At 45.7% G+C, this 19740-nt stretch overlaps 1 protein-coding gene across 1 annotated transcript in view; it reads right to left on the reverse strand.

The window, feature by feature from the left end:
- USP37 (ubiquitin specific peptidase 37) overlaps window positions 1–19740 on the reverse strand; it is a gene marked incomplete in the record, with an annotated part of 1580672 nt that overhangs the window by 2389 nt on the left and 1558543 nt on the right. Inside the window, 1 exon segment of the mRNA XM_044075237.1 lies at window positions 12563–12701. Coding sequence (XP_043931172.1) covers window positions 12563–12701 — 139 coding nt within the window.

A 19740-nucleotide genomic window follows, 5' to 3' on the forward strand; every position in this document is an offset into this window, starting at 1 on the left:
TGAAGCATGCCTGTTTGGCAGCCGGTGGGTGTCTGTGTGTCGGCACTGGGGGGATTACTAAAGATGGGTGCTTCTGTTTTATCAAAAAATTGCCTTAGAGTCCTGGTCCTCTTGTGGGCAAAGGTCGGGGTGCTGCCTAGGGCTCGAAAGGTAACTTTATCGGCCCTAATTATATTCCAGTTCTTGATAATGATGTTTTTTATAGGGAGCAAATCCCTACTAATGGGGGCTGGAAAACTGCAGCTTCTGTCAGTGCCCGTCACCATGTCGTTCGGTTGCTTGGGGGTAAAACCGTGAGTGAGGATAGGTCTGTATCTCTCCTCGTGGTACTGGGCGACTTCCATGGATAATTGTGAGATAAGGGCAGGCGGGTAGTTTCTGTTCAGAAACAGATTGCAAAGGAACTGGCTTTCCGTATGGAAGGTGTCATCATCTGAGATTAATCTGGACAAACGGATGAACTGTCCCTTAAGCACATTCTTCTTCATAAAGAAGGGGTGCTGGCTCCTGCAGTCCAGAAAGTTGTTGCGGTATGTGTTTTTGCAGAACACAGCTGAATGATCCGGAATGTGGATCAATTGAAATTTCGGTGTCAAGAAACAAGACATGGTTACCGTAGCCTGAGACTGTAAAGTCTAGGTACGGGATACTGTTTTGAAGTGTGTGAAGGAAGGAAGAGAGTTCCATTTTGGTACCTTCTCACACAAAAAAAATGTCATCAATATAACGACGGTAGAGGTGAACCTTGTTAAAGCCTCCTAGGTGTCAGGGACTCTAGTTCCCATGTGCTAAGCACCAAGTTGGCGAAAGCTGGGGCCATTTTGGACTCCATGGCAACTGCCTTAAGCTGTAAATAAATTTCTCCATCAAAGTTGTTGTGTCTTTCAGCTTTTCCCGGTTAGGGGTCGCCACAGCGGAACTCCGGTCTGCTAATGATTGGCAGTTGATTTTTATGTGCCGAGTTGCCAGCCCTGATGCACAACCTTCAACGAAGGTATGCCCATTCACGCACGTCTCCATGCAGAAGACGCTCTAGCTGAGAATCGAACCAGACAGCGTCTTATTGTGAGGGGACAACGCTATTTTTCAGTGGTCAAGGCAATTAAAGTTTGTTTTTTCAGGTTTACATTTTGTATATTTGTTCAAAAAAAGTTTAACTGCTTCAAGCCCTTCCCTGTGCAGGATGTTTGAGTAGAGTGCTACTATATCCAATGTAACAAGCATGCATTTAGAAAAATCAAGATTGGAATTGTACAGTGTATTTAGAAAGTCCCATGAGTCCTTGATATAGAAGGCTGTGGCTTGCACGAGCAGATTGTATGTTTGGTCAAGGTATTCCGCTATGGGTTTGGTTTTGGTCTTCTTGTTGGACACTATCAGTCGGAAATGGGGGTAGCTTGATTTTTGTCCACTTTGGGGATGCCAAAAGCTCTCTCTAGGCTAGGGTTTTGCACAGATGGGAAGACAAATTCTTCCAGTCTGAGTTGTTGTTCCCTTTCCCGTCTTTTAAGCATCCTGTCTATTCCGCTGAAGTGTTTGTTCCCTTCCTTGCGAGTTACTGGTAAGTAGGTGTCCTGGTTCTGTAGCAGGTTTTTGAAAGTGATCAACTGAACAATTGGCAATGTCAAAGACCTTGGTTTCACTCCAGCTTCAATAATCCTAACCAGGAATTTCCCGCAACAGAGCCCTAACATCCATTCCAACAGATCAATCCAACAATACTTTAACAGACCTGCTTCCTCTAGCAAATGCTTCCAAACCAACTTTAAATCTGCTTAATACTGAGGATCCATAAGTGCATAATGACAGTTTATTGTCCCATATCCAAGCAGACACTGGACACAGAGGACAAACACCTAAGTGAAAAGGGATACAGAACAGAGGCCATACCCCAAAGGGACGAGGAAGACCAGGAACAAAATGAGGCAACAGATGTTCCAAAGGCAGACCCAGGAGAAGGGTCTAATGATACTAGACCCAGTTAACTCTGATGATTTTTATCAATATAATTCAGCAGTCTAACTTAACTTGTAGAGATTTTTCAACTGTTAAACTTAATGTACTTAACAAGGGTGGACAATGCGTAAGATTACTTTATCTTTTACATGACTTCAGCCTTTATCTAAGAAAGCTTAATTTGAAAATTCTTCTTGATGATGTTACAATTGAGACTTCAAGTTCATCACAGCCAAACATTTCCTGAGGAGAGAACCCCCCCTGAACAACACACTTCACATCTTTCAAAAAGTTTGTGAAAGGGACTTACAAAACCTACTGCATCAAACTAAAACCGACAAGTGGTTTAATCACACCTTCTGAATTAACAGCCCTGCGTCAACTAGAAAAAGTTAAGTTTCCACATCATGAGCGTGGAAAAAGGAACAGATATAGTACTGATGGAACAGACTCAAAACACTTCAAAATTAAAAGCAGAACTTGTTAACAATGAATGTTATAATGATGTGGACCTCAAAACCCAGTTTGGTTTTGTCAAGGGCAAATCATGCCTACTCAACCTGGTGGACGTCTTTGAGAAGGTCACAAGAATAGCTGAGGGGAAAATCGTTCACATTGCCTACCATGACCTAGCCAAGGCATGTGACAATACCCCACTTGAGCACTGTTGACAAATTCAACAGGTTTGGTACAAACCCGTACGTCACCCGGTGGACAGCCAACTGGCTCACAGACAGGCTCCAAGAAGTTAGAACTGAGGAGTCCACCTCTGCAAAGAAGCCAGTTACAAGTGGAGTCCCTCATGGATCAGGCATTTCACCGCTCCTTTTTGGCATTTACTTCAGAAGACGGAGATGAATGGACCGATGGTACCGACTGAAGTAGCAAAATTATGGATACCGGTTCCAAAACTGGGGACCGGTTCTAAAAAGAAAAGACTGTCGGCTCCGAGACCTGTGAAACCGATGTCACAGACTCTTAACTTTTTAGACTTTTTCAAATCCACAGAAATCTTGGAGGACTTACTAGATCCATCCTGGTCACTCAGAGCCTCCTGGAAAGGAGGTTTCAACAAACCCCTGTCAATGAGCTTCCTCCTTTTCTCTTGGAGAACCCGAGAGGAAAAGGAATGGCACATGGAACATGTTTCTTGCAGGTGCAAGGCACCTAAGTAGTAGACACAAGATGGCAGTCAGTAACAGACAACTGCCCACATTTAGGGCATTTTTAAACCGTGACTTAGGGTGTTTGTCCTTGTCATCAGCCATGACAGAAATGGACACACCCAACAGCAGCAAATCTAAATTAGCTTTCTAATGAAAAACAGGCTAACTATAAGCACACACAAGCCCTTTAAACTAAGGCTAACTACAACTATTAATAAGCCTTCTAATAAAAAACAGGCTAAACATATGCACACAAGCCCTCAAATTAAGGCCAACAATCATACACACACAAATTAACTAAGCAGATAATATTAATAAGCAAGTTAACTTTAAGAATTATAAAATAGTATGCTAAGAAAAAATGTGATAAAAGGGTCACTGAATAAACAATTTCTAGTCATTAAGTAATCAGACAATACTATGCTGAGAAAAACTGTGACAAAAGGGTCACTGAATAAACAATTTCTAGTCAGAAAATTTAAATAGGCCTATGAATAAAAAATGAGGCCAAATATATAACTATAAAAAAACACACAAGGGAAGGGAACACTGGAGATCAAGCTTTAAGAGCTTATCTAACTTAAATATCTAACTATTTTAACAATAAATTTCCAATAATTTTTAGAAATAGAAAAGTATTGAAGTTTTTACTGGCCCGAGCTAAAAAGAACCTCTGATCAGTTGCAGTGGCAAACTAGATCCAAGGAAACTCAAGGTGCATCATGGGATAGGGACTTGGCCTCAAGCTACTTGAAATCCTAGAGCTTTTGTAGTAGGTGCCGACTCGGAGCGGAGGGATCGGTTCCAAACCCATTAGTAAGAATTAACGGTGAGATAGAACAACTTCACATTACTTGGTTATTAAATTAGCAGTCTCACTGCAGGAAATGCCCTTGGAGCCTAAGGAAATGTTGCAGTCCTCATTACAGTCACATCCTAATGGAACGTGGACCTTGTAAGCCACATCCTACTGCCCAAGTTCTAAAGCAGAGACTCTATTGGAGAAGACACTTTTTTCCTGTCATTTTGGGTTACTACTGCTTAAGGGGAAGGGATAGGGTTTATGCCTAAGAGAAAGGAAGCCTTCTATAGTGCTATCAGTTACTCCTCTAAGATCTTTTGGAAGTGAAGGTCCAGTTTTGAAGGCTGAAAACTGGTAGACATCAGACTGTCTTGCTGGAAATCAGAGCAAAATGCCATTAATCTGAGTAGAAATGTTCTGTGGAATAGCATTGTTTTACCAAAGCCACACATGCTTCTATTAACCGTTTAGCATACAAATGCTGTTGTTGTTTGTCTTTTCCCGGTTAGGGGTCACCACAGCGTAACTCTGGTCTGCTAATGATTGGCAGTAGATTTTTATGGAGCAGAGTTGCCAGCCCGATGCCCTTCAACGAAGGCATGCCCATTCACGCATGTCTTTCAAACGCCACTCGACCGCAGGGAGGACATGCAGACTCCACACGGAAGGCACTCCAGCCGAGAATCGAACAGGAGAGCCTCTTGCTGTGAGGCAACAACGCTACAGCTGCACCACTGCAGCTTACATTTAGCATACAAATGCTGTAAACATTGCAATAACACCAATTAGTAGTATAGTTGGTCTTAATTATATAGTTTGCTAACAATTAGACACACTTTGTCTTTAAAGATGTCTTTACTGATGCATTTTAGCCAACCTACACTATTCGCATCCATCAATGGGCTGGCTTTATCATTGTACTGGTTTTCATACATTAGTGCCATCTGCTTTGTATGCTAATTATTGTAACTGTTTTAACCCAATGACTAGGGTTGTCACTGAAAAAGATCTTCAGACAAGTACACCTACCTGGTCAATGAACTCAATCAAAAAATAAAATTGTTGGGATATCTACTCTGTTATGGAACAGGAGGAACCTGCCTTTGTCTAAACTTTCAAACGGTGGCTCGAATACCTGCACTATCACCTGGAGACCACTGATTGGCTGTGGTACAGCAATAACAATATCAGATTCTGAGGACTGCCTCAATTTATTCTGGAATAACTCTTCCACTATCTGCCTCCACAGGGGATAAGTCAGGGGAAGAGGCTACAAAAGTCAGCAACTGACCACAGGGAGATGTGCCCAATTCTACCCAGGACTAATTGGTCCACAACAGCCAGTCTCACAGATACACCATCTGTGAAACCTCTAATCAAAACCTTCCTGCACTTTTTCACCATCTGATGCTAAATGAAATACATCAGGCACTCCATTGATTTTCTTCTGGAGTCTATATGGGATCACTAACTAGTGAACAGCTCTCACCTGCTAGGGGACAGTAGGTATCCCTTGGACCCATGCAACTAATTCATGTTCTCCAAAAGGGATTTAAATCCCTAGTCTTCCTGAACAATGTTCTCATTTCTTAAGGGTTTCACAATGCTCACAATAAAGCATAACAATCAAAGTGATAAGCCTCAGCGTGAATCTGTCTCCCAAAAATATACTTGATGGCGGCCTTTCTTGGGAATATCATCAACCTCCAAAACTCAATTAGAGAACAAGTACATAACACAGAAATAATCAGTTACAGTATAACTAAGGCAAGAAATTAGAAGTTATGTACTCACCATAACGTTCCATCTGAGTAGGTGTATTCATTTGTCTGCAACCTGTGGGTTATGGATCCGATATCGGATCCGAACCGGCATGGTTTACCAGCTATGGATCCGAGCTCTCAGCTCCTCCCCTCACCCATAATGCCCTGCTCTCCCTACATGACCTCAGATCGAGTTTGCCAACAGCATGAACACCCTGAAAAGGGTAACACATCATATGCAGGAAACTGAAAAGGCCAGGGGGATAGGAGGGCCGGATGGTTGCAGACAAATGAATACACCTACTCAGATGGAACGTTATGGTGAGTACATAACTTCTAAATCTGAAGTAGGAGATTCATTTGTCTGCAACCTGTGGGACAGAGTCCCCAGCTACCTGAATCTTGGGCGGCCATCATGGAAGGATATTCCGGAGCACCGCGGAGCCAAAGGATGCTCTACCCCTAGATGTAAGATCCAACTTGTAGTGGGAAATAAAGGTAAGAGATGAAGCCCAAGTGGCTGCTGCACAAATATCATCTAGAGGAATCCTAGCCTTAAAGGCGGCCGAGGTAGAGACTGACCGGGTTGAATGGGCATGTACACCCTCCGGTGCGGGCCTTCCAGAAGCTTGATAAGCCAATAAGATACATTGTGAAATCCAGCGAGATAATGAGACTTTAGAAACTGGCTTGCCCAAATTAAATTTAGCAAAGGAAATGAACAACTGGTCGGATTGCCTATGACCAGCCGTCCTGTTTAGATAAAATCTAAGTTGCCTGTGAACATCTAAGGAATGAAGCTTGTATTCACCCTTGTTTTGATATTTAGGAAAGAAAACAGGGAGGTTAATGGATTGATTAATGTTTGCTTCAGAAGCTACCTTAGGAAGAAAGGACGGGTTGGTCCTGAGGTAAACACGGTCCGGATGAAAGACCAAGTAAGGAGGTTTGGCTGATAATGCTTGAAGTTCTGAGACTCTCTTGGCCGAGGTAATGGCTACTAAAAAGGCGGTCTTGAAAGATAAGAATTTCAGATCTACCGTAGCCGCCGGTTCGAAGGGGGGGGGGGCGGTCAAGGCCTGGAGGACTAAAGAAAGGTCCCAAGGAGGAACCGCTTGCTTTACAGGGGGCCTGAGAAGGAAAATACCTTTTAGGAAAATCTTACACAATTTGGCAGACATCAGTGGACTGGAGTCATGACCAATATGATAATGAGAAATTGCCGCAAGTTGTACTTTGACCGTGGAACTGCTGGCACCATCATTAAAAAGAGTGGTTAAGAAGTCAAGCACCAAAGGAAGAGGAACTGTGAAGGGGTTTAGGCCTTGCCGCTCCGCCCACAAGGAGAACCGTTTCCACTTACTGCGGTAGACTTTCCTAGTGGATGGCTTATGAGCTGCCACCAGGATGGCCTTAACAGGGGACGAAATACCGGGAGTCCTGATCAGGAGTGGAACTGGAGCAGCCAAGCGGTCAGCTTCAGGTTGTCCAGGTTTGGGGGAGATAAGCGAGATGGATGAGATATCAGATCCGGAATGGGATCTAGAATCCAAGGAGGATTCACTGAGTGAGACCTTAGGAAAGGGAACCAGATCTGTCAAGGCCAAAATGGAGCAATGAGAATCATTCTACACCCCAACCGAGAGGCTTTCTGAAGAACTTGGAGCATCAGAGGCAAGGGGGAATAAGCATAAAGAAGACCGGGTGGCCAAGCATGCACCAGAGCGTCTCTTGGGGCACCTCCGGGAGGAGGTATTAGAGCGAAAAAACTGTCACACTTGGTGTTTGAGGAAGACGCAAAAAGATCGCAACAAGGAGTTCCCCACTGTGCGAAGATGCGTTCCGCTACCTGAGTATTGAGAGACCACTCGTAAGGGGTGAGAATGGTGCGACTGAGTTTGTCCGCCAGGATGTTGGACCGACCCGGAATATGCGTTGCTATGAAAAAGCGGTTGGTGGAGATTGCCCATTCCCACACTCTCATGGCTTCTCGACAAAGAGGGTAAGACCTGGTTCCTCCTTATTTGTTGATATACCAGACAACAGACATGTTGTCTGACTGAATCGCAATTGTTCCCAAGGGAAGAAAGGCCTGAAGTGCTAGCAACGCTAAGAGCACTGCTCTCATCTCTAGAATGTTGATATGCAGTGAGGTCTCTGAATCGTTCCACGTGCCTTGGACCGTCCGGCCTGCAAAATGCCCCCGCCCGAGGCGGGAGGCGTCCGTGGTCACTGTGGCGAGAGGGGGAGAGGCACAAAAGGGGCGGCCTCCGTGGAGATCTGGAGAGTGTAGCCACCACAGGAGGGACCGCTTGCAAGCCTTGCTGATCGCAATGGGATGATGCATAGGAAGAGCAAGATACGACCACTGAACTAGGAGTGTCCATTGAAGGATGCGCATATTGAACCTGGCGAGAGGAAGAAGCGCTATCGCTGCCGCCATGGACCCTAGGGCCCTCAGGACCAACTCCGCCGGAACTGAGCTTGAGTGGAGAATGGCCCGCACCTGGAGCTGCAGGTTTTGAACTCTGTCCGCAGTGAGGAAGGCTCTCAATCTCCTCGTGTCTAACCTGGCACCTATAAAATCTATGAACTGCGTGGGTGCTAGGTTGGATTTTATTGTGATGCCCAGACGAGGAGCAAGATGGAGAAAGGAGTCTCGCGCCAAGAGAAGTAGATGCCTTGTTGGGGCGGTGAGAAGCCAGTCGTCCAGGTAGGGAAAGACCTGCACCCCCTGAAGCCTCAGGTGGGCCGCTACCACTGCTAATACTTTGGTGAACACCCTGGGGGCTGTGGTGAGACCAAAGGGAAGGACCCGGAATTGGTAGTGACTGGCTCCCAGCCGGAAGCGGAGAAACCTCCTGGAGCGCCTGTCCATTAGTATATGGTAGTACGCATCCTTGAGGTCTATGGAGCACATCCAGTGGTTTTCTCCCAGAAGGGGGAGAATAGACTGCAATGTAACCATTCTGAATTTCTCCTTGGGAACTGCCAGGTTCAAGAGTGAAAGGTCTAAAATTGGTCTTAGATCCCCCGGCTTTTTTGGCACTAAAAAGAACCTGGAGTAGAACCCTGATCCGATCTGGTCTGGGGACGGGCTGGATGGCTCTTTCTTTAGCAGATGGCAAATTTCTGCCACAGCGCCCGCCCACTGACCGGGTGGAACATCGGGGAGGGACTTCAATTTTGGCATGTGAAAAAGGGATACGGTATCCTCTGGATATGATCTGGAGGACCCAGCGGTCTGATGTTATGGACTCCCATGCCGCTAGGTGCTCGAACGCCCCCGACTGCCTCCAGAGTGGAGCAGCCGGGCAACCCTTCAGGAGCTGCGCTGGCCGCTCAGAGAAGGGTTCTCTGGACCCAAGTTCCTGGGAGCCCCTTGCCCCTAGGGCGTCCTCCCTGTCCTCCTCTGCCACGGAAGGACTGGTTGTCCGGAGCAGGCTGGGATTGCTGCGACTTCCGGAACCACATCTTCTTCTGACCCTTTTGGTTCCTAGAATAGGGCCTCTGGGGTACAGAGAAGTGGATTCCGACGGCAGACAGCGTCTTTCCGTCCTTTTCGCTCTGGGTCAAAGTGTCACGAACAGTTTTGCCAAAGAGGGCAGAACCATCGAAAGGGGCGTTCGCAAATGACGCCTTGAAGGGCTCCGTGAAATCGCAATGACGGAGCCAGGCCTGACGTCTGGTAACTAGGCCTGCCCCTGCGGCTCTAGCAGCACCTTCCGTAGCATGGGACAGTAGCCGCATAGAGGTATTAGTGACGGACCTGAGAGTGGCCATACGGGTGGAGTGCAGCACTTTGTCCACCTCCGACATGGACTCTGGGGGGATGCAGCGTATTCTTTTATAAGATCGCGCTGCATCCTAATCAAATGTGCCAGGTAGTTCAGCGCCCTCACTGAGAAGGTCGCTGAACTAAACATCCGCTTCCCCAAGCGGTCCATCATCCGAGACTCCTTGCTTGGGGGATGGACTGAGGGACTCTCCTGAGCAAGTTCCCTCTTGGTGGCAGCCGCCAACATGGCATCTACCGGAGGCCCCTTACTCCAATGGGCACGGTCAGCCAGGGGACTGAGAATACGGTCGGGCCTTTTTGGGATTGGCTCCACGGTGTCCGGTTCCTTCCACGCCCTGGTGGTAATGAGGTCCACCAGGGGGTCGGCAGGAGGGGACACCCAAGAGGTAGACGGGCCCGCTTCAAATGCCTCCAAGAACACGGACTCGTCCGAGGAAGACTTGGGGCAGACACCCCTTATGGAGCATTTCCATGATGTCTCCAAATGAGACATCCTCAGGGGTGATCTTGGGAGCCTTCCCTTCCTCCAAGTCCGTGTCTTCTGTGAGAGACTCGGGAGTCAATGTGCCTCCTTTTGCACGTATGTTTGCGGGAACATCCTCCGGGGCTGTCAGAGGACTCCTCGCAAACAGCGACCTGTTCCAAGGAACAGCTTGGGGCAAAGGAGCGGCTGTCCCAAGGGCCGGATGGTGGAAGCCTGACCCAGTACAGATGGAGCGGACGGAGCCGGCAAGTGCCGGGGTCCGAGACCCTCAACAGGGCCCTCTCCACTACATCAAACGCCGAAGAGGAGCCGACCGACCAAAGGATCCGACAATCGGCTCCCTCGATCAGAGGAGTGGATCGGAGCCGGCGCCGGGCCGGATCCGGCGACAGTGCGCCCGACACAGACCGCGCCGGCGAGCACTGATCCCCGGATCCAAAGCTCGGATCCAGGCTCTGAGAGGTCGGATCCGGCACTCGAGGGCAGGGTCGGATCCGGTACCAGTACCATCGGCACCGACCCACCCCGCCCGGCTGCTCGATGCAACTGCTCAACCCGGTAGCGGGTCGGAGAAGGAGCAATAGGTTTAAAGAAAGGGTCGAGCTCCCCAGAGGGGAGGCAAGAGCACTCCCATCTGCATCTGGGCCTGGATGAACCTTCTCATCATCCGTCCAGATCAGCGCCTGACAAGCTATAGGTCGATCTCGACGAGGCTACCGAGGTAGGCCTTGAGTGCCTCCTGGATAGCCTCGACAGAGATCGGGTCTCCTCCTCCTCAGGTCCCGTGAAAAGCACACGGGTGACCGGAGTCGAGGAGGGGAGAACCAGCAGACAGGAGGCCGGAGGAGAAGCCCGCTAGCAGGCGGGCCGAAACAGAGGTCTCGCCCACTGCTTATGGTGCTTCTCCTCCGGTCCTTCTTTCTAGCTTCCCTCCTCCGAACCACTACAGGGAGGTTGAGTCCCAGGAGGAGGAGGGGAGCCAGAGAGGAGGTAACCGCCGAACGCTCCCCGAAGGAGCGGAGGCCGGAGCCGAACTGGGGCAAAAGTCCCGCCAGGACAAGCTTAGACCTCCGCTCCTTCAATGCCCTGGGGTTGAACCCTGCACAAATGGAACATCCAGAAGTGAAGTGTTCAACCCCAAGGCATCGAACGCACCGAGTGTGGCCATCAGCAGGGGAAAGCTTATGGCCACACTCGGAGCACTTAGAAAAAACAGCTTTAGGTTGTTCTGACATCCTAAAAGCTAAAAAGTTACTTAAACTAAAGGAAAAAAAGTAAAAGTAACTAAACACACACAACAGGCCCAAACACACACTACGCTACCAGCGAGGGGAGGGAAACTAAGTAAAAAAAAATATTAAATCACAAAACAAGTATAACTATCAAAAAGGGAATCCTAAACTTTCACTCAACTTTCAAAAAATTTAAATTTTAACAGTATAAGAACTTTGAAAAAACCACTTAGCTGAAGAGCTCAAGAACACTAATCTGGTCACCAGCGCGGCAAACTAGATCTGAGGTCATGTAGGGAGAGCAGGGCATTATGGGTGAGGGGAGGAGCTGAGAGCTCGGATCCATAGCTGCTAAACCATGCCGGTTCGGATCCGATATCGGATCCATAACCCACAGGTTGCAGACAAATGAATCTCCTACTTCAGATCAAAGGGTGCTAACTGCTCTTTTTCAGTCTTACCTGGAAGCAGTCTATGAACTACAGCTGAAGTGGCTGATAGTTCATTTCAGTTGTTAAAAGGAAAATAAAAAATGAAGATGGCACAGGTTACAACGTCCACTACTGCCAAGCTTCTTGCTGATGCTCTCATGTAAAAAGGTAACCCTGACCACTAATTAATGGAAGTGTGTCTTGTCTAGAAGCATGTTGGGAAGACTGATGCCCAGTTACTGCTAATTCACACTAATTTATTAATATTACAGCAGTAATCCTTAGAATGAACATCGAAGCAAAACCCTTTTTTTTCTTGCAAAAACACCTTCCCCCATTTCTCCCAATCATTAGCTCCATCCTAATGCATCTCCCTCACTTCAATTCATGCCTGGCAACCACCATCTTCTTCCTACATTGTCTTAAGCTCATTTGTTCATCTGCTTCAATAGCTACCTTCAGCAACTGCTGATAGAAGGGAGAGCTAATCAGACAAGGTTGCCATACTAGGAAACAATGGAGGGTGATCGATTTTGCAGTTAGGTGCCTAATTTCCACCTTCCCTAATCTCAACACCTGTGCAATGCCTTCTGTACACATGCATGCTTTTTTTACATATACAATGAATGCTAAGGTGAAAGAAAGCAGCTTGAAAGCACCAAGTCCATGTCCCAGGTCCATCATGCTACACTCTACTCACCACTGCAGGGGGTCACACTGCCTCCTTCTCTACACAATAAGCAAGCTGGCTTCAGCAACCTGCTCTCACCCTCCCCTGCTGACTACAAGACTGAGATCTCTGGCTGATCTCAGCTTAACCTTCTGATAGTGAATCCAGTGTGTCAAAATTTACAAACATAAAATAAGGATTCTGTCCTCAAACCTTCAATGCAAAACAGTCGTGTCAATAAAAAATATGTTCAACTTACTTATGCATGTAGAAGAAAATATAACCACTGCGGTCCCGTTCACTCTGCACAATACTCTCCTGTGTCCGACTGACATCCAAGTCATTGTAAGTAAACCATGCTTGCTTCTTAAAATCGTACACATCACAGATATAGTGACCTTTATTTCAAATGAGAGAGAAATCAGCTTGACAAAGCATTCATGTTTAAGTTATTAATTCACCAAGATGCAATGTTCCTGTAACTTGGCTGCAATCTTTTTGTAACAAGTTTACTAAGATTTAGCTTTGAACACCTTTACTGACTTTCTATTCAGTGAAAAACCCATGAATATTACCAAGGATCACAGCATCGCACCAAATTATTCTGAACATTTTGGCTTCTGCATAGAGATTCTATACAATTTTTAGTAAGCAGTTTCTTTGCAAAGGCCCAGCCCCCCCCCCCCCCCCACAATATGTGTGGCACTTTGATTACATTAAAGCCACCTAAAAAAGTGGTGGCGGCCTTCTACTAACCTAATTTTTTTCCTTGTTGAAAATCAAAAGGATTGTAGCAAGACCCGAGAGAACAACATAATACAAGAGAAGACATTGTGCCTGTTGTCTGTGACACTCTAAGACCTAAAAATATGTTAGATGGTTGTATTAATTACAGCTGTATTGAGTATTGACTAGCAGATGCATACACTGCAGAATCACTGCTGCAAGAAACTGTAGCTGTATGTAGGTAGATACAGGTATGCAGCCAAATCTTTTACAACAGTCAGAGGCTGTTAGAGGGGGGTACAGTTGTAATTTTGCTGGCTATTTAACAGCACAATGCATCCTTTAGCCTGTTCATTTTTGATGACAAGATAAACAGCATCACAAATGCTCTTAAGGCATGCCACAGAAAAGAAAGATCTAAATTTTAACTTATTAAATTTATTTAACTAGACAGGTATCGGGTATCCTTTCCAGACGCAACAGACAGGAACATGTAATTTATATTGGAACCTAAGAGCAGTTAACCATAATGTTTTTGGGAAAAAACTGAAGTACTCCACAATACTACTCAGAAAAACTGGGAGATCATGCAAACTCCACACCAACACTGACCACACAAAGCTCTGCTACAAAAGAAAAAAAAACATTACATAAAAACTTATGAACCCTTACTTAACACTGCATATAGATGAAGAATCAAATGATGTCTGTAAACAAGATTACTAATGTTGGTGACTTAAAGCAACTAATATGTCTTTCTTAAAATTTGTAAATATTACATTGCTAATATTCTGTTGTACAACGTTGCTATAATATATTTGTTTCATTGCTCTTCAACGTAAAAACATTTTTTCTGTTCACTGGTCACCTTACTACACTCATCTTGTCCTTGGACCAAGTCATGGCTGAATAGCGTCTCTGGACTAATTTACTTATAGATTAACAAATGTAAAATAAATAAAAAAGTACAGTTTTGTACCTACCATAAATGTAGATGTTCGAGGATTCCATTGCTGCAGTCCTGACTATTGGGTATAGTCCGCGTCCAGTCGGCCCGAATACCAGAGTATAAGGCTGACGTCGGTCAGGGCGCATTAGACTGACGTCAGTACGTCAGGGTACTAATGCGCATGACCGACGTCATATCCTCAGTCTTTTCTTGCCCCAGATGTCAGAAGACCCTAAAAAGACAAGTCCCAAAAACCTGCACCAAAAACATGTACAATATATACAACAATATATACAAAAATATAAGCATGTAAACTCACCTACACAACCACCCCTAAATACAGAGGGAAGGAGGGAGTAAATTGGACTGCAGCAATGGAATCCTCGAACATCTACATTTATGGTAGGTACAAAACTGTACTATGTTCTTCGTCTTCCATTGCTGCAGTCCTGACTATTGGGTAGAATCCCAAAGCAGAGATAAGGGAGGCTGGCAAATTATAAAGAAGTAGGAGCTGACAACATGCCTTGCAAAACAGCTGTGGCAAAACCAGCCCTAGACTTAGAGTAGATAGGAAGGTGATAATGCTTGGAGAAAGTATGCACTGAACTCCAAGTAGCTGCTTCCAAAATATCCTTAGTTGCCACTCCCCTTAGAAATGCTGTTGAAGTGGCAGTAGCCCTAGTGGAATGAGGCCTAATCCCAGCTGGAATCTCCTTGCCATGATGGGAATAACAAAATGCAATGCAAAAGCCAATCCACCTAGAAATAGTTTGTTTTGACACAGGCTTGCCCTGTGAACTCAAAGCAAAGGAAACAAACAACTGCTGAGACTGCCTAAAATCCTTAGTCCTGCTTAAATAATAACGCAATTGCCTGTGTACATCTAAAGTGTGCAAAATCTTTTCCCCTTTATTTTGAGGATCTGCAAAAAACGTAGGCAAATGAATAGTTTGGTTTAAAGCCACACTAGAAACCACCTTAGGCATAAAAGAAGGATTAGTACGTAATGATACCCTATCCTTATGGAAAATCAAAAGGGCTCTACTGCCATAAGGGCCTGCAACTCAGACACCCTTCTTGCAGAAGTAATAGCCAACAGAAAAGCAGTCTTCCATGACAAGTATTTCAATTCAGCAGTAGCTGCAGGCTCAAAAGGTTGTAGAGTAAGTTTTTCCAACACAAAATTGAGATCCCAAGCAGGAGTAGGAGCTCTGGGGGTCTTATATTCTTTGCCCTCTAAGAAACTGCTTGAACAAAGGATGCGAAAACAAAGGTGGGTCACAATCATAGTGAGCTGAAATTGCTGCAGCATGAATCTTAATGGAAGAGAAGGACAAACCTTTGTCCAATAATTCAGTAAGATATTGAAGAGCCACACTCAAATTAGGCTCAGAAATCTCCAAATTCTTTGCTGTACTCCAAAATAAAAATCTCTTCCATTTTACTGGCTACACTCTCCTTGTACTAGGTCTTCTAGCTTCCATAATCACATTTAAAACTTGTTGAGGAAGTTGAGACCTGCTGTGTTTCAACACAGAATATGCCAGGCTGTTAGATGAAGAGAGTGAAGCTTGACATTGAGCAGATGACCGTCCTTCTGAGATAACAGATGAGGAATCAGAGGTAAAGGCCATGGAGGCTTCTTTACCAGACTCCGTAGTAGTGGGTACCAGTGTTGCCGAGGCCAATCTGGAGCTATCAAAATCATCCTTGGCCTGTCTTGTCTGACCTTTAATAGTACCTTTGGAAGAAGAGGCAGAGGTGGAAAGGCATACACATGAAGATTTTTCCAACTGAAAGACAGAGCATCCACTTTCCAAGCTGTGTGATGAAACCCCTTTGTGCAATACTTTGGCAGCTGGTGGTTTAGTGGAGAAGCGAACAGATCTATGTCTGGAGTTCCCCATGACACTGTCAGTTTCTGAAATACATGAAGATCCAGTTTCCACTCGTGGGGATCCATGATTTGTCTGCTTAACACATCTGCTAAGGAGTTCTGTGCTCCTGGCAGAAACCTTGCCTGAAGAGTTAGTTGCAGGCTTAGCGCAGTCTCCCATAAAATCATTGCTTGCCTGCATAGAGGATAAGAATGTGTTCCGCCTTGCTTGTTGATGTACCACATGACAGTTGTGTTGTCTGTTAGAATCAACACCTGCCCTGGAAGAAGTAACTCCTTGAAAGCCATTAATGCAAACTGGACTGCTAACATCTCTTTCATGTTGATATGTAGATGCTGTAGTCTGGCAGGCCACTTGTCTTGTATCCACTTTCCATTTAGATGAGCTCCCCAAGCAATGTCCGAGGCATCTGTCGTTAAAATCTGACTTGCCTCTGGCCGGGTCACAGAGAGTCCCTTGTTTAGGTGACATTCCTGAGCCCACCACAAGAATTCTTTTTGAAGGCAAGGTATTATTTGAATGACAGTGTCCAAATCCTGGCAGTGCTGTGTCCATACATTTTGAGATACCATTGTAGCTTCCTCATATGCAGTTTGGCATTGGGAAGCACCAGAATACAAGATGCCATGAACCCTAATGCTTGAAGGACTGTCCTTGCAGTCAGCACGGACTGATGAGATAGTTGATGGAAGTAAAGTGACAGACTCTTTTGTTTGTCCGGGGTTAAAAAGGCCATCTGGGCTGCTGTATTCAGTCTCACACCCAGAAAGCACATGTCTTGAGAGGGTACTAGACTGGACTTTATTTCGCTCACAGAATACCCTAGGCATCTTAGCACTGCTATAACATATTCCAGATGCTGTAGAAGGTCTTCCTTTTCTTGAGCCAGAATCAGGCAGTCGTCCAAGTAAGGATAGATTTGAATTCCTTGAAGCCTGAAGTAAGCTATCACTGGAGCCAGAACCTTTGTGAATACTCTGGGCAGTAGATAAGCCAAAGGGCAATGCAGAGAACTGATAATGAGAATTTCCAGCTCGAAACCGCAGATACTTCCTGCAACTTAGCCTTATAGGCACATGAAGGTAAGCTTCCTTGAGATCTAAAGTCACCATCCAGTGATCTTTGCCCAGCAGAGGTAAAAGCTGTTGTAACGTCAACATCTTGAACTTGGGAATGTCCAAAAACGTGTTGAGGAGAGATAAATCCAAAATTGGTCTCCACGTGTTCCCCTTCTTTGGTACAAGGAACAGGCGAGAATAAAATCCTAGGCCCCTTTCTGATACAGGGACTGGCTGAATGGCCCCTATGTGAAGTAACTGAGAAACTTGCTTGTGAGCCTCTTTTCTTTGTGGAGGAGGAACGTCTGGCATGCCTTTGAAAGGGGGCATTGTATGGAAATAAAATCTGTAACCGTGGTGAATGATATCCAACACCCATTTGTCTTGAGTAATTAAATCCCAATTTTCTTTGAAAAGAGACAGTCTTCCTCCCAAAGGAGCTGCCAAACGTGAATCTGCTGGCAGCTGATAAAACAGGTCATTGGGTCTGTTTACGAAAGGACTGACCCCTGCCCTCACCAGAAGTCTGAGCAGGTGAACTCCTGTTCTAGGCCTAAAAGAACCTTGAGCCCTGCCCCTACCACGCCTAGACCTACCCCTAGACTGGGAATCATAAGCAGGATATGTCCACCCCTTAGCAGGCCAATTTCTACTAAACTTTGGTGGCTGCACCTGCAAAAATCTTTAACAGTTTGCATAGACTTAGCTTTGTCCTCCATTTTCTTTAAAACTGCTTCCACAGGCGATCCAAACAACACATCAGACTGTAAAGGAGCATCCAAAATCCTTGTCTTAACATGCTCAGCTAAATTCTGATCCTTCAACCAGGCATGCCTGCGAAGAACAGAACTGGTAGCAGCCACCCTCGAGGAGGCCTGTACAGCATCAAAACCACATTGCAAAGAATGCTTACCCACTTGTTCCGACACGTGAACCAAATCCAGCAACTCTTTACACTCAATACCTTCCGCCAAAGCATCCACCTTAGATTTCAATTGTGAAAGGAGATAATTCTGATATTTTAGCATGTGAAACTGACAATTCAATGCTCTCATGGCTAGAGTGGAAGAAGTATACACTTTCTTTCCCCACCTATCCAAAGCCCTTGCCTCTTTATCAGTGGGAACAGGATTTTTAACCACAGAAGCCTTTACACCCTTAGGCCCATGAGAAATGGTTTCTGGGTCCGCCCTAGGACTCTTAAACAAATATTTATGAGCCTCGGGCACCCTATAATACCTATCAGGCTTAACAGGAGCAGGAGGCAAAGAGTCAGGGTTCAGGGAAGCCTCTGCAAAAACATCTTCCACCACATTCAACACAGGAGGAATAGCTAAAGGCCTATGCTGGGGTAAAAACAAGAATTCCCTAAGCCTTTTCCTGGAATCAGAGTAATCCTGGCCTTCCCATTTAAAGTGCTCCCTCATGGAATGCAGAGTCTCTGAAAATGAGAAATCCTCAGGCGGAGAAGCTGTAGGAGTGGAATCATCCACATCAGAATCAGAATAAGTAGGATACTCCTGCATATCTTCCACAGAAGATTCTGAAGCCTCTGAACACTGTTCAAAACTATCAAACTCCGGTTCCACCCTAGGCCTCTTATCAGGCGGGGGCATAGAACCCCTAATCATAGTAATCAAATCTTCTGCCATTTTAAGCATATGTTTCTTAGGTACAGAACCCGAAATGCTAGGAGAAACCCCCACTGAAGCTGAACTAGGCCTACCTCTCAAAGAAGATTTGGCAACAGAAGGAGAAGCTCTAACTACCTTGGGAAGAGAGGGAAGAACAGTCACCTGAGAAGCCCCCTCAGCCTGGCCTACCTCCTGAGAAGGCACATCCTGTAATAGTATAGTTTCTGCCTGGGACTCCATGGAAACTCCTGGCAAAACCTCCGGCTCCACTGAGCCTTCTAAAGAACCGACGTCCGGGACTGCCGGTTCATCAACCCTAGGCTGCACTGTTTTATCCTTGCGCTTCTTGGAGGAAGCGGGCGTCGGAGCATCCGACGGCATTTTATAATTGCAACGCTTCCCAAACACTAACCTGGCACAGTCTAACCTCCTCTTAATAGTGCGTTTGTTAAACCTAGCACAAGAGCGGCAACCAACAACGTCGTGCTCAGGCCCTAAACAAGGTATACACAAGGTATGATAATCCCTATGAGGTATCTGTTTCCCACAAGAAATACAGTTATTCACTTTTTCTGACATCCGGTAAAATACTGAGGCAAGAAAAACCAAAATGTTCCCAACGGGTACTTAGCCAACTCTGTTTCGGTCTGAAACTCCGGTTTCGGAAATATTTCAGAACGCCAACCTGCACTCGCAAAACTGCTTCTGCATCGGACCATGCGGCAAAAAAGACTGAGGATATGACGTCGGTCATGCGCATTAGTACCCTGACGTACTGACGTCAGTCTAATGCGCCCTGACCGACGTCAGCCTTATACTCTGGTATTCGGGCCGACTGGACGCGGACTATACCCAATAGTCAGGACTGCAGCAATGGAAGACGAAGAACATCAATACATATATTTATTAACGTTTTAATGATAGACAAGTGAACCTTTAATTTTAATGGGGGATTCAGTAACCCTCTGCCTGGGAGAAAATGCATGGGGCTCAAATTTATTTTGTGAAGAATGAGCTGCATATTTCTCCCAAAAAAGGGTTAGGATACTGAACAGACTTCTTGCCTCCAGTGCCTTTTTAAGCAGGGTCAACAATGGATATTTCAAGCAAACAAGGTAATAATGTGATGGGTGGGACTTAATATCCACAGCCTAAAATTAAGATGACTA

Source organism: Protopterus annectens, chromosome 6.part0, assembly GCF_019279795.1.
Source record: "Protopterus annectens isolate FY-2018-M chromosome 6.part0, PAN1.0, whole genome shotgun sequence".
In the NCBI taxonomy this organism is placed as follows: domain Eukaryota; kingdom Metazoa; phylum Chordata; order Ceratodontiformes; family Protopteridae; genus Protopterus; species Protopterus annectens.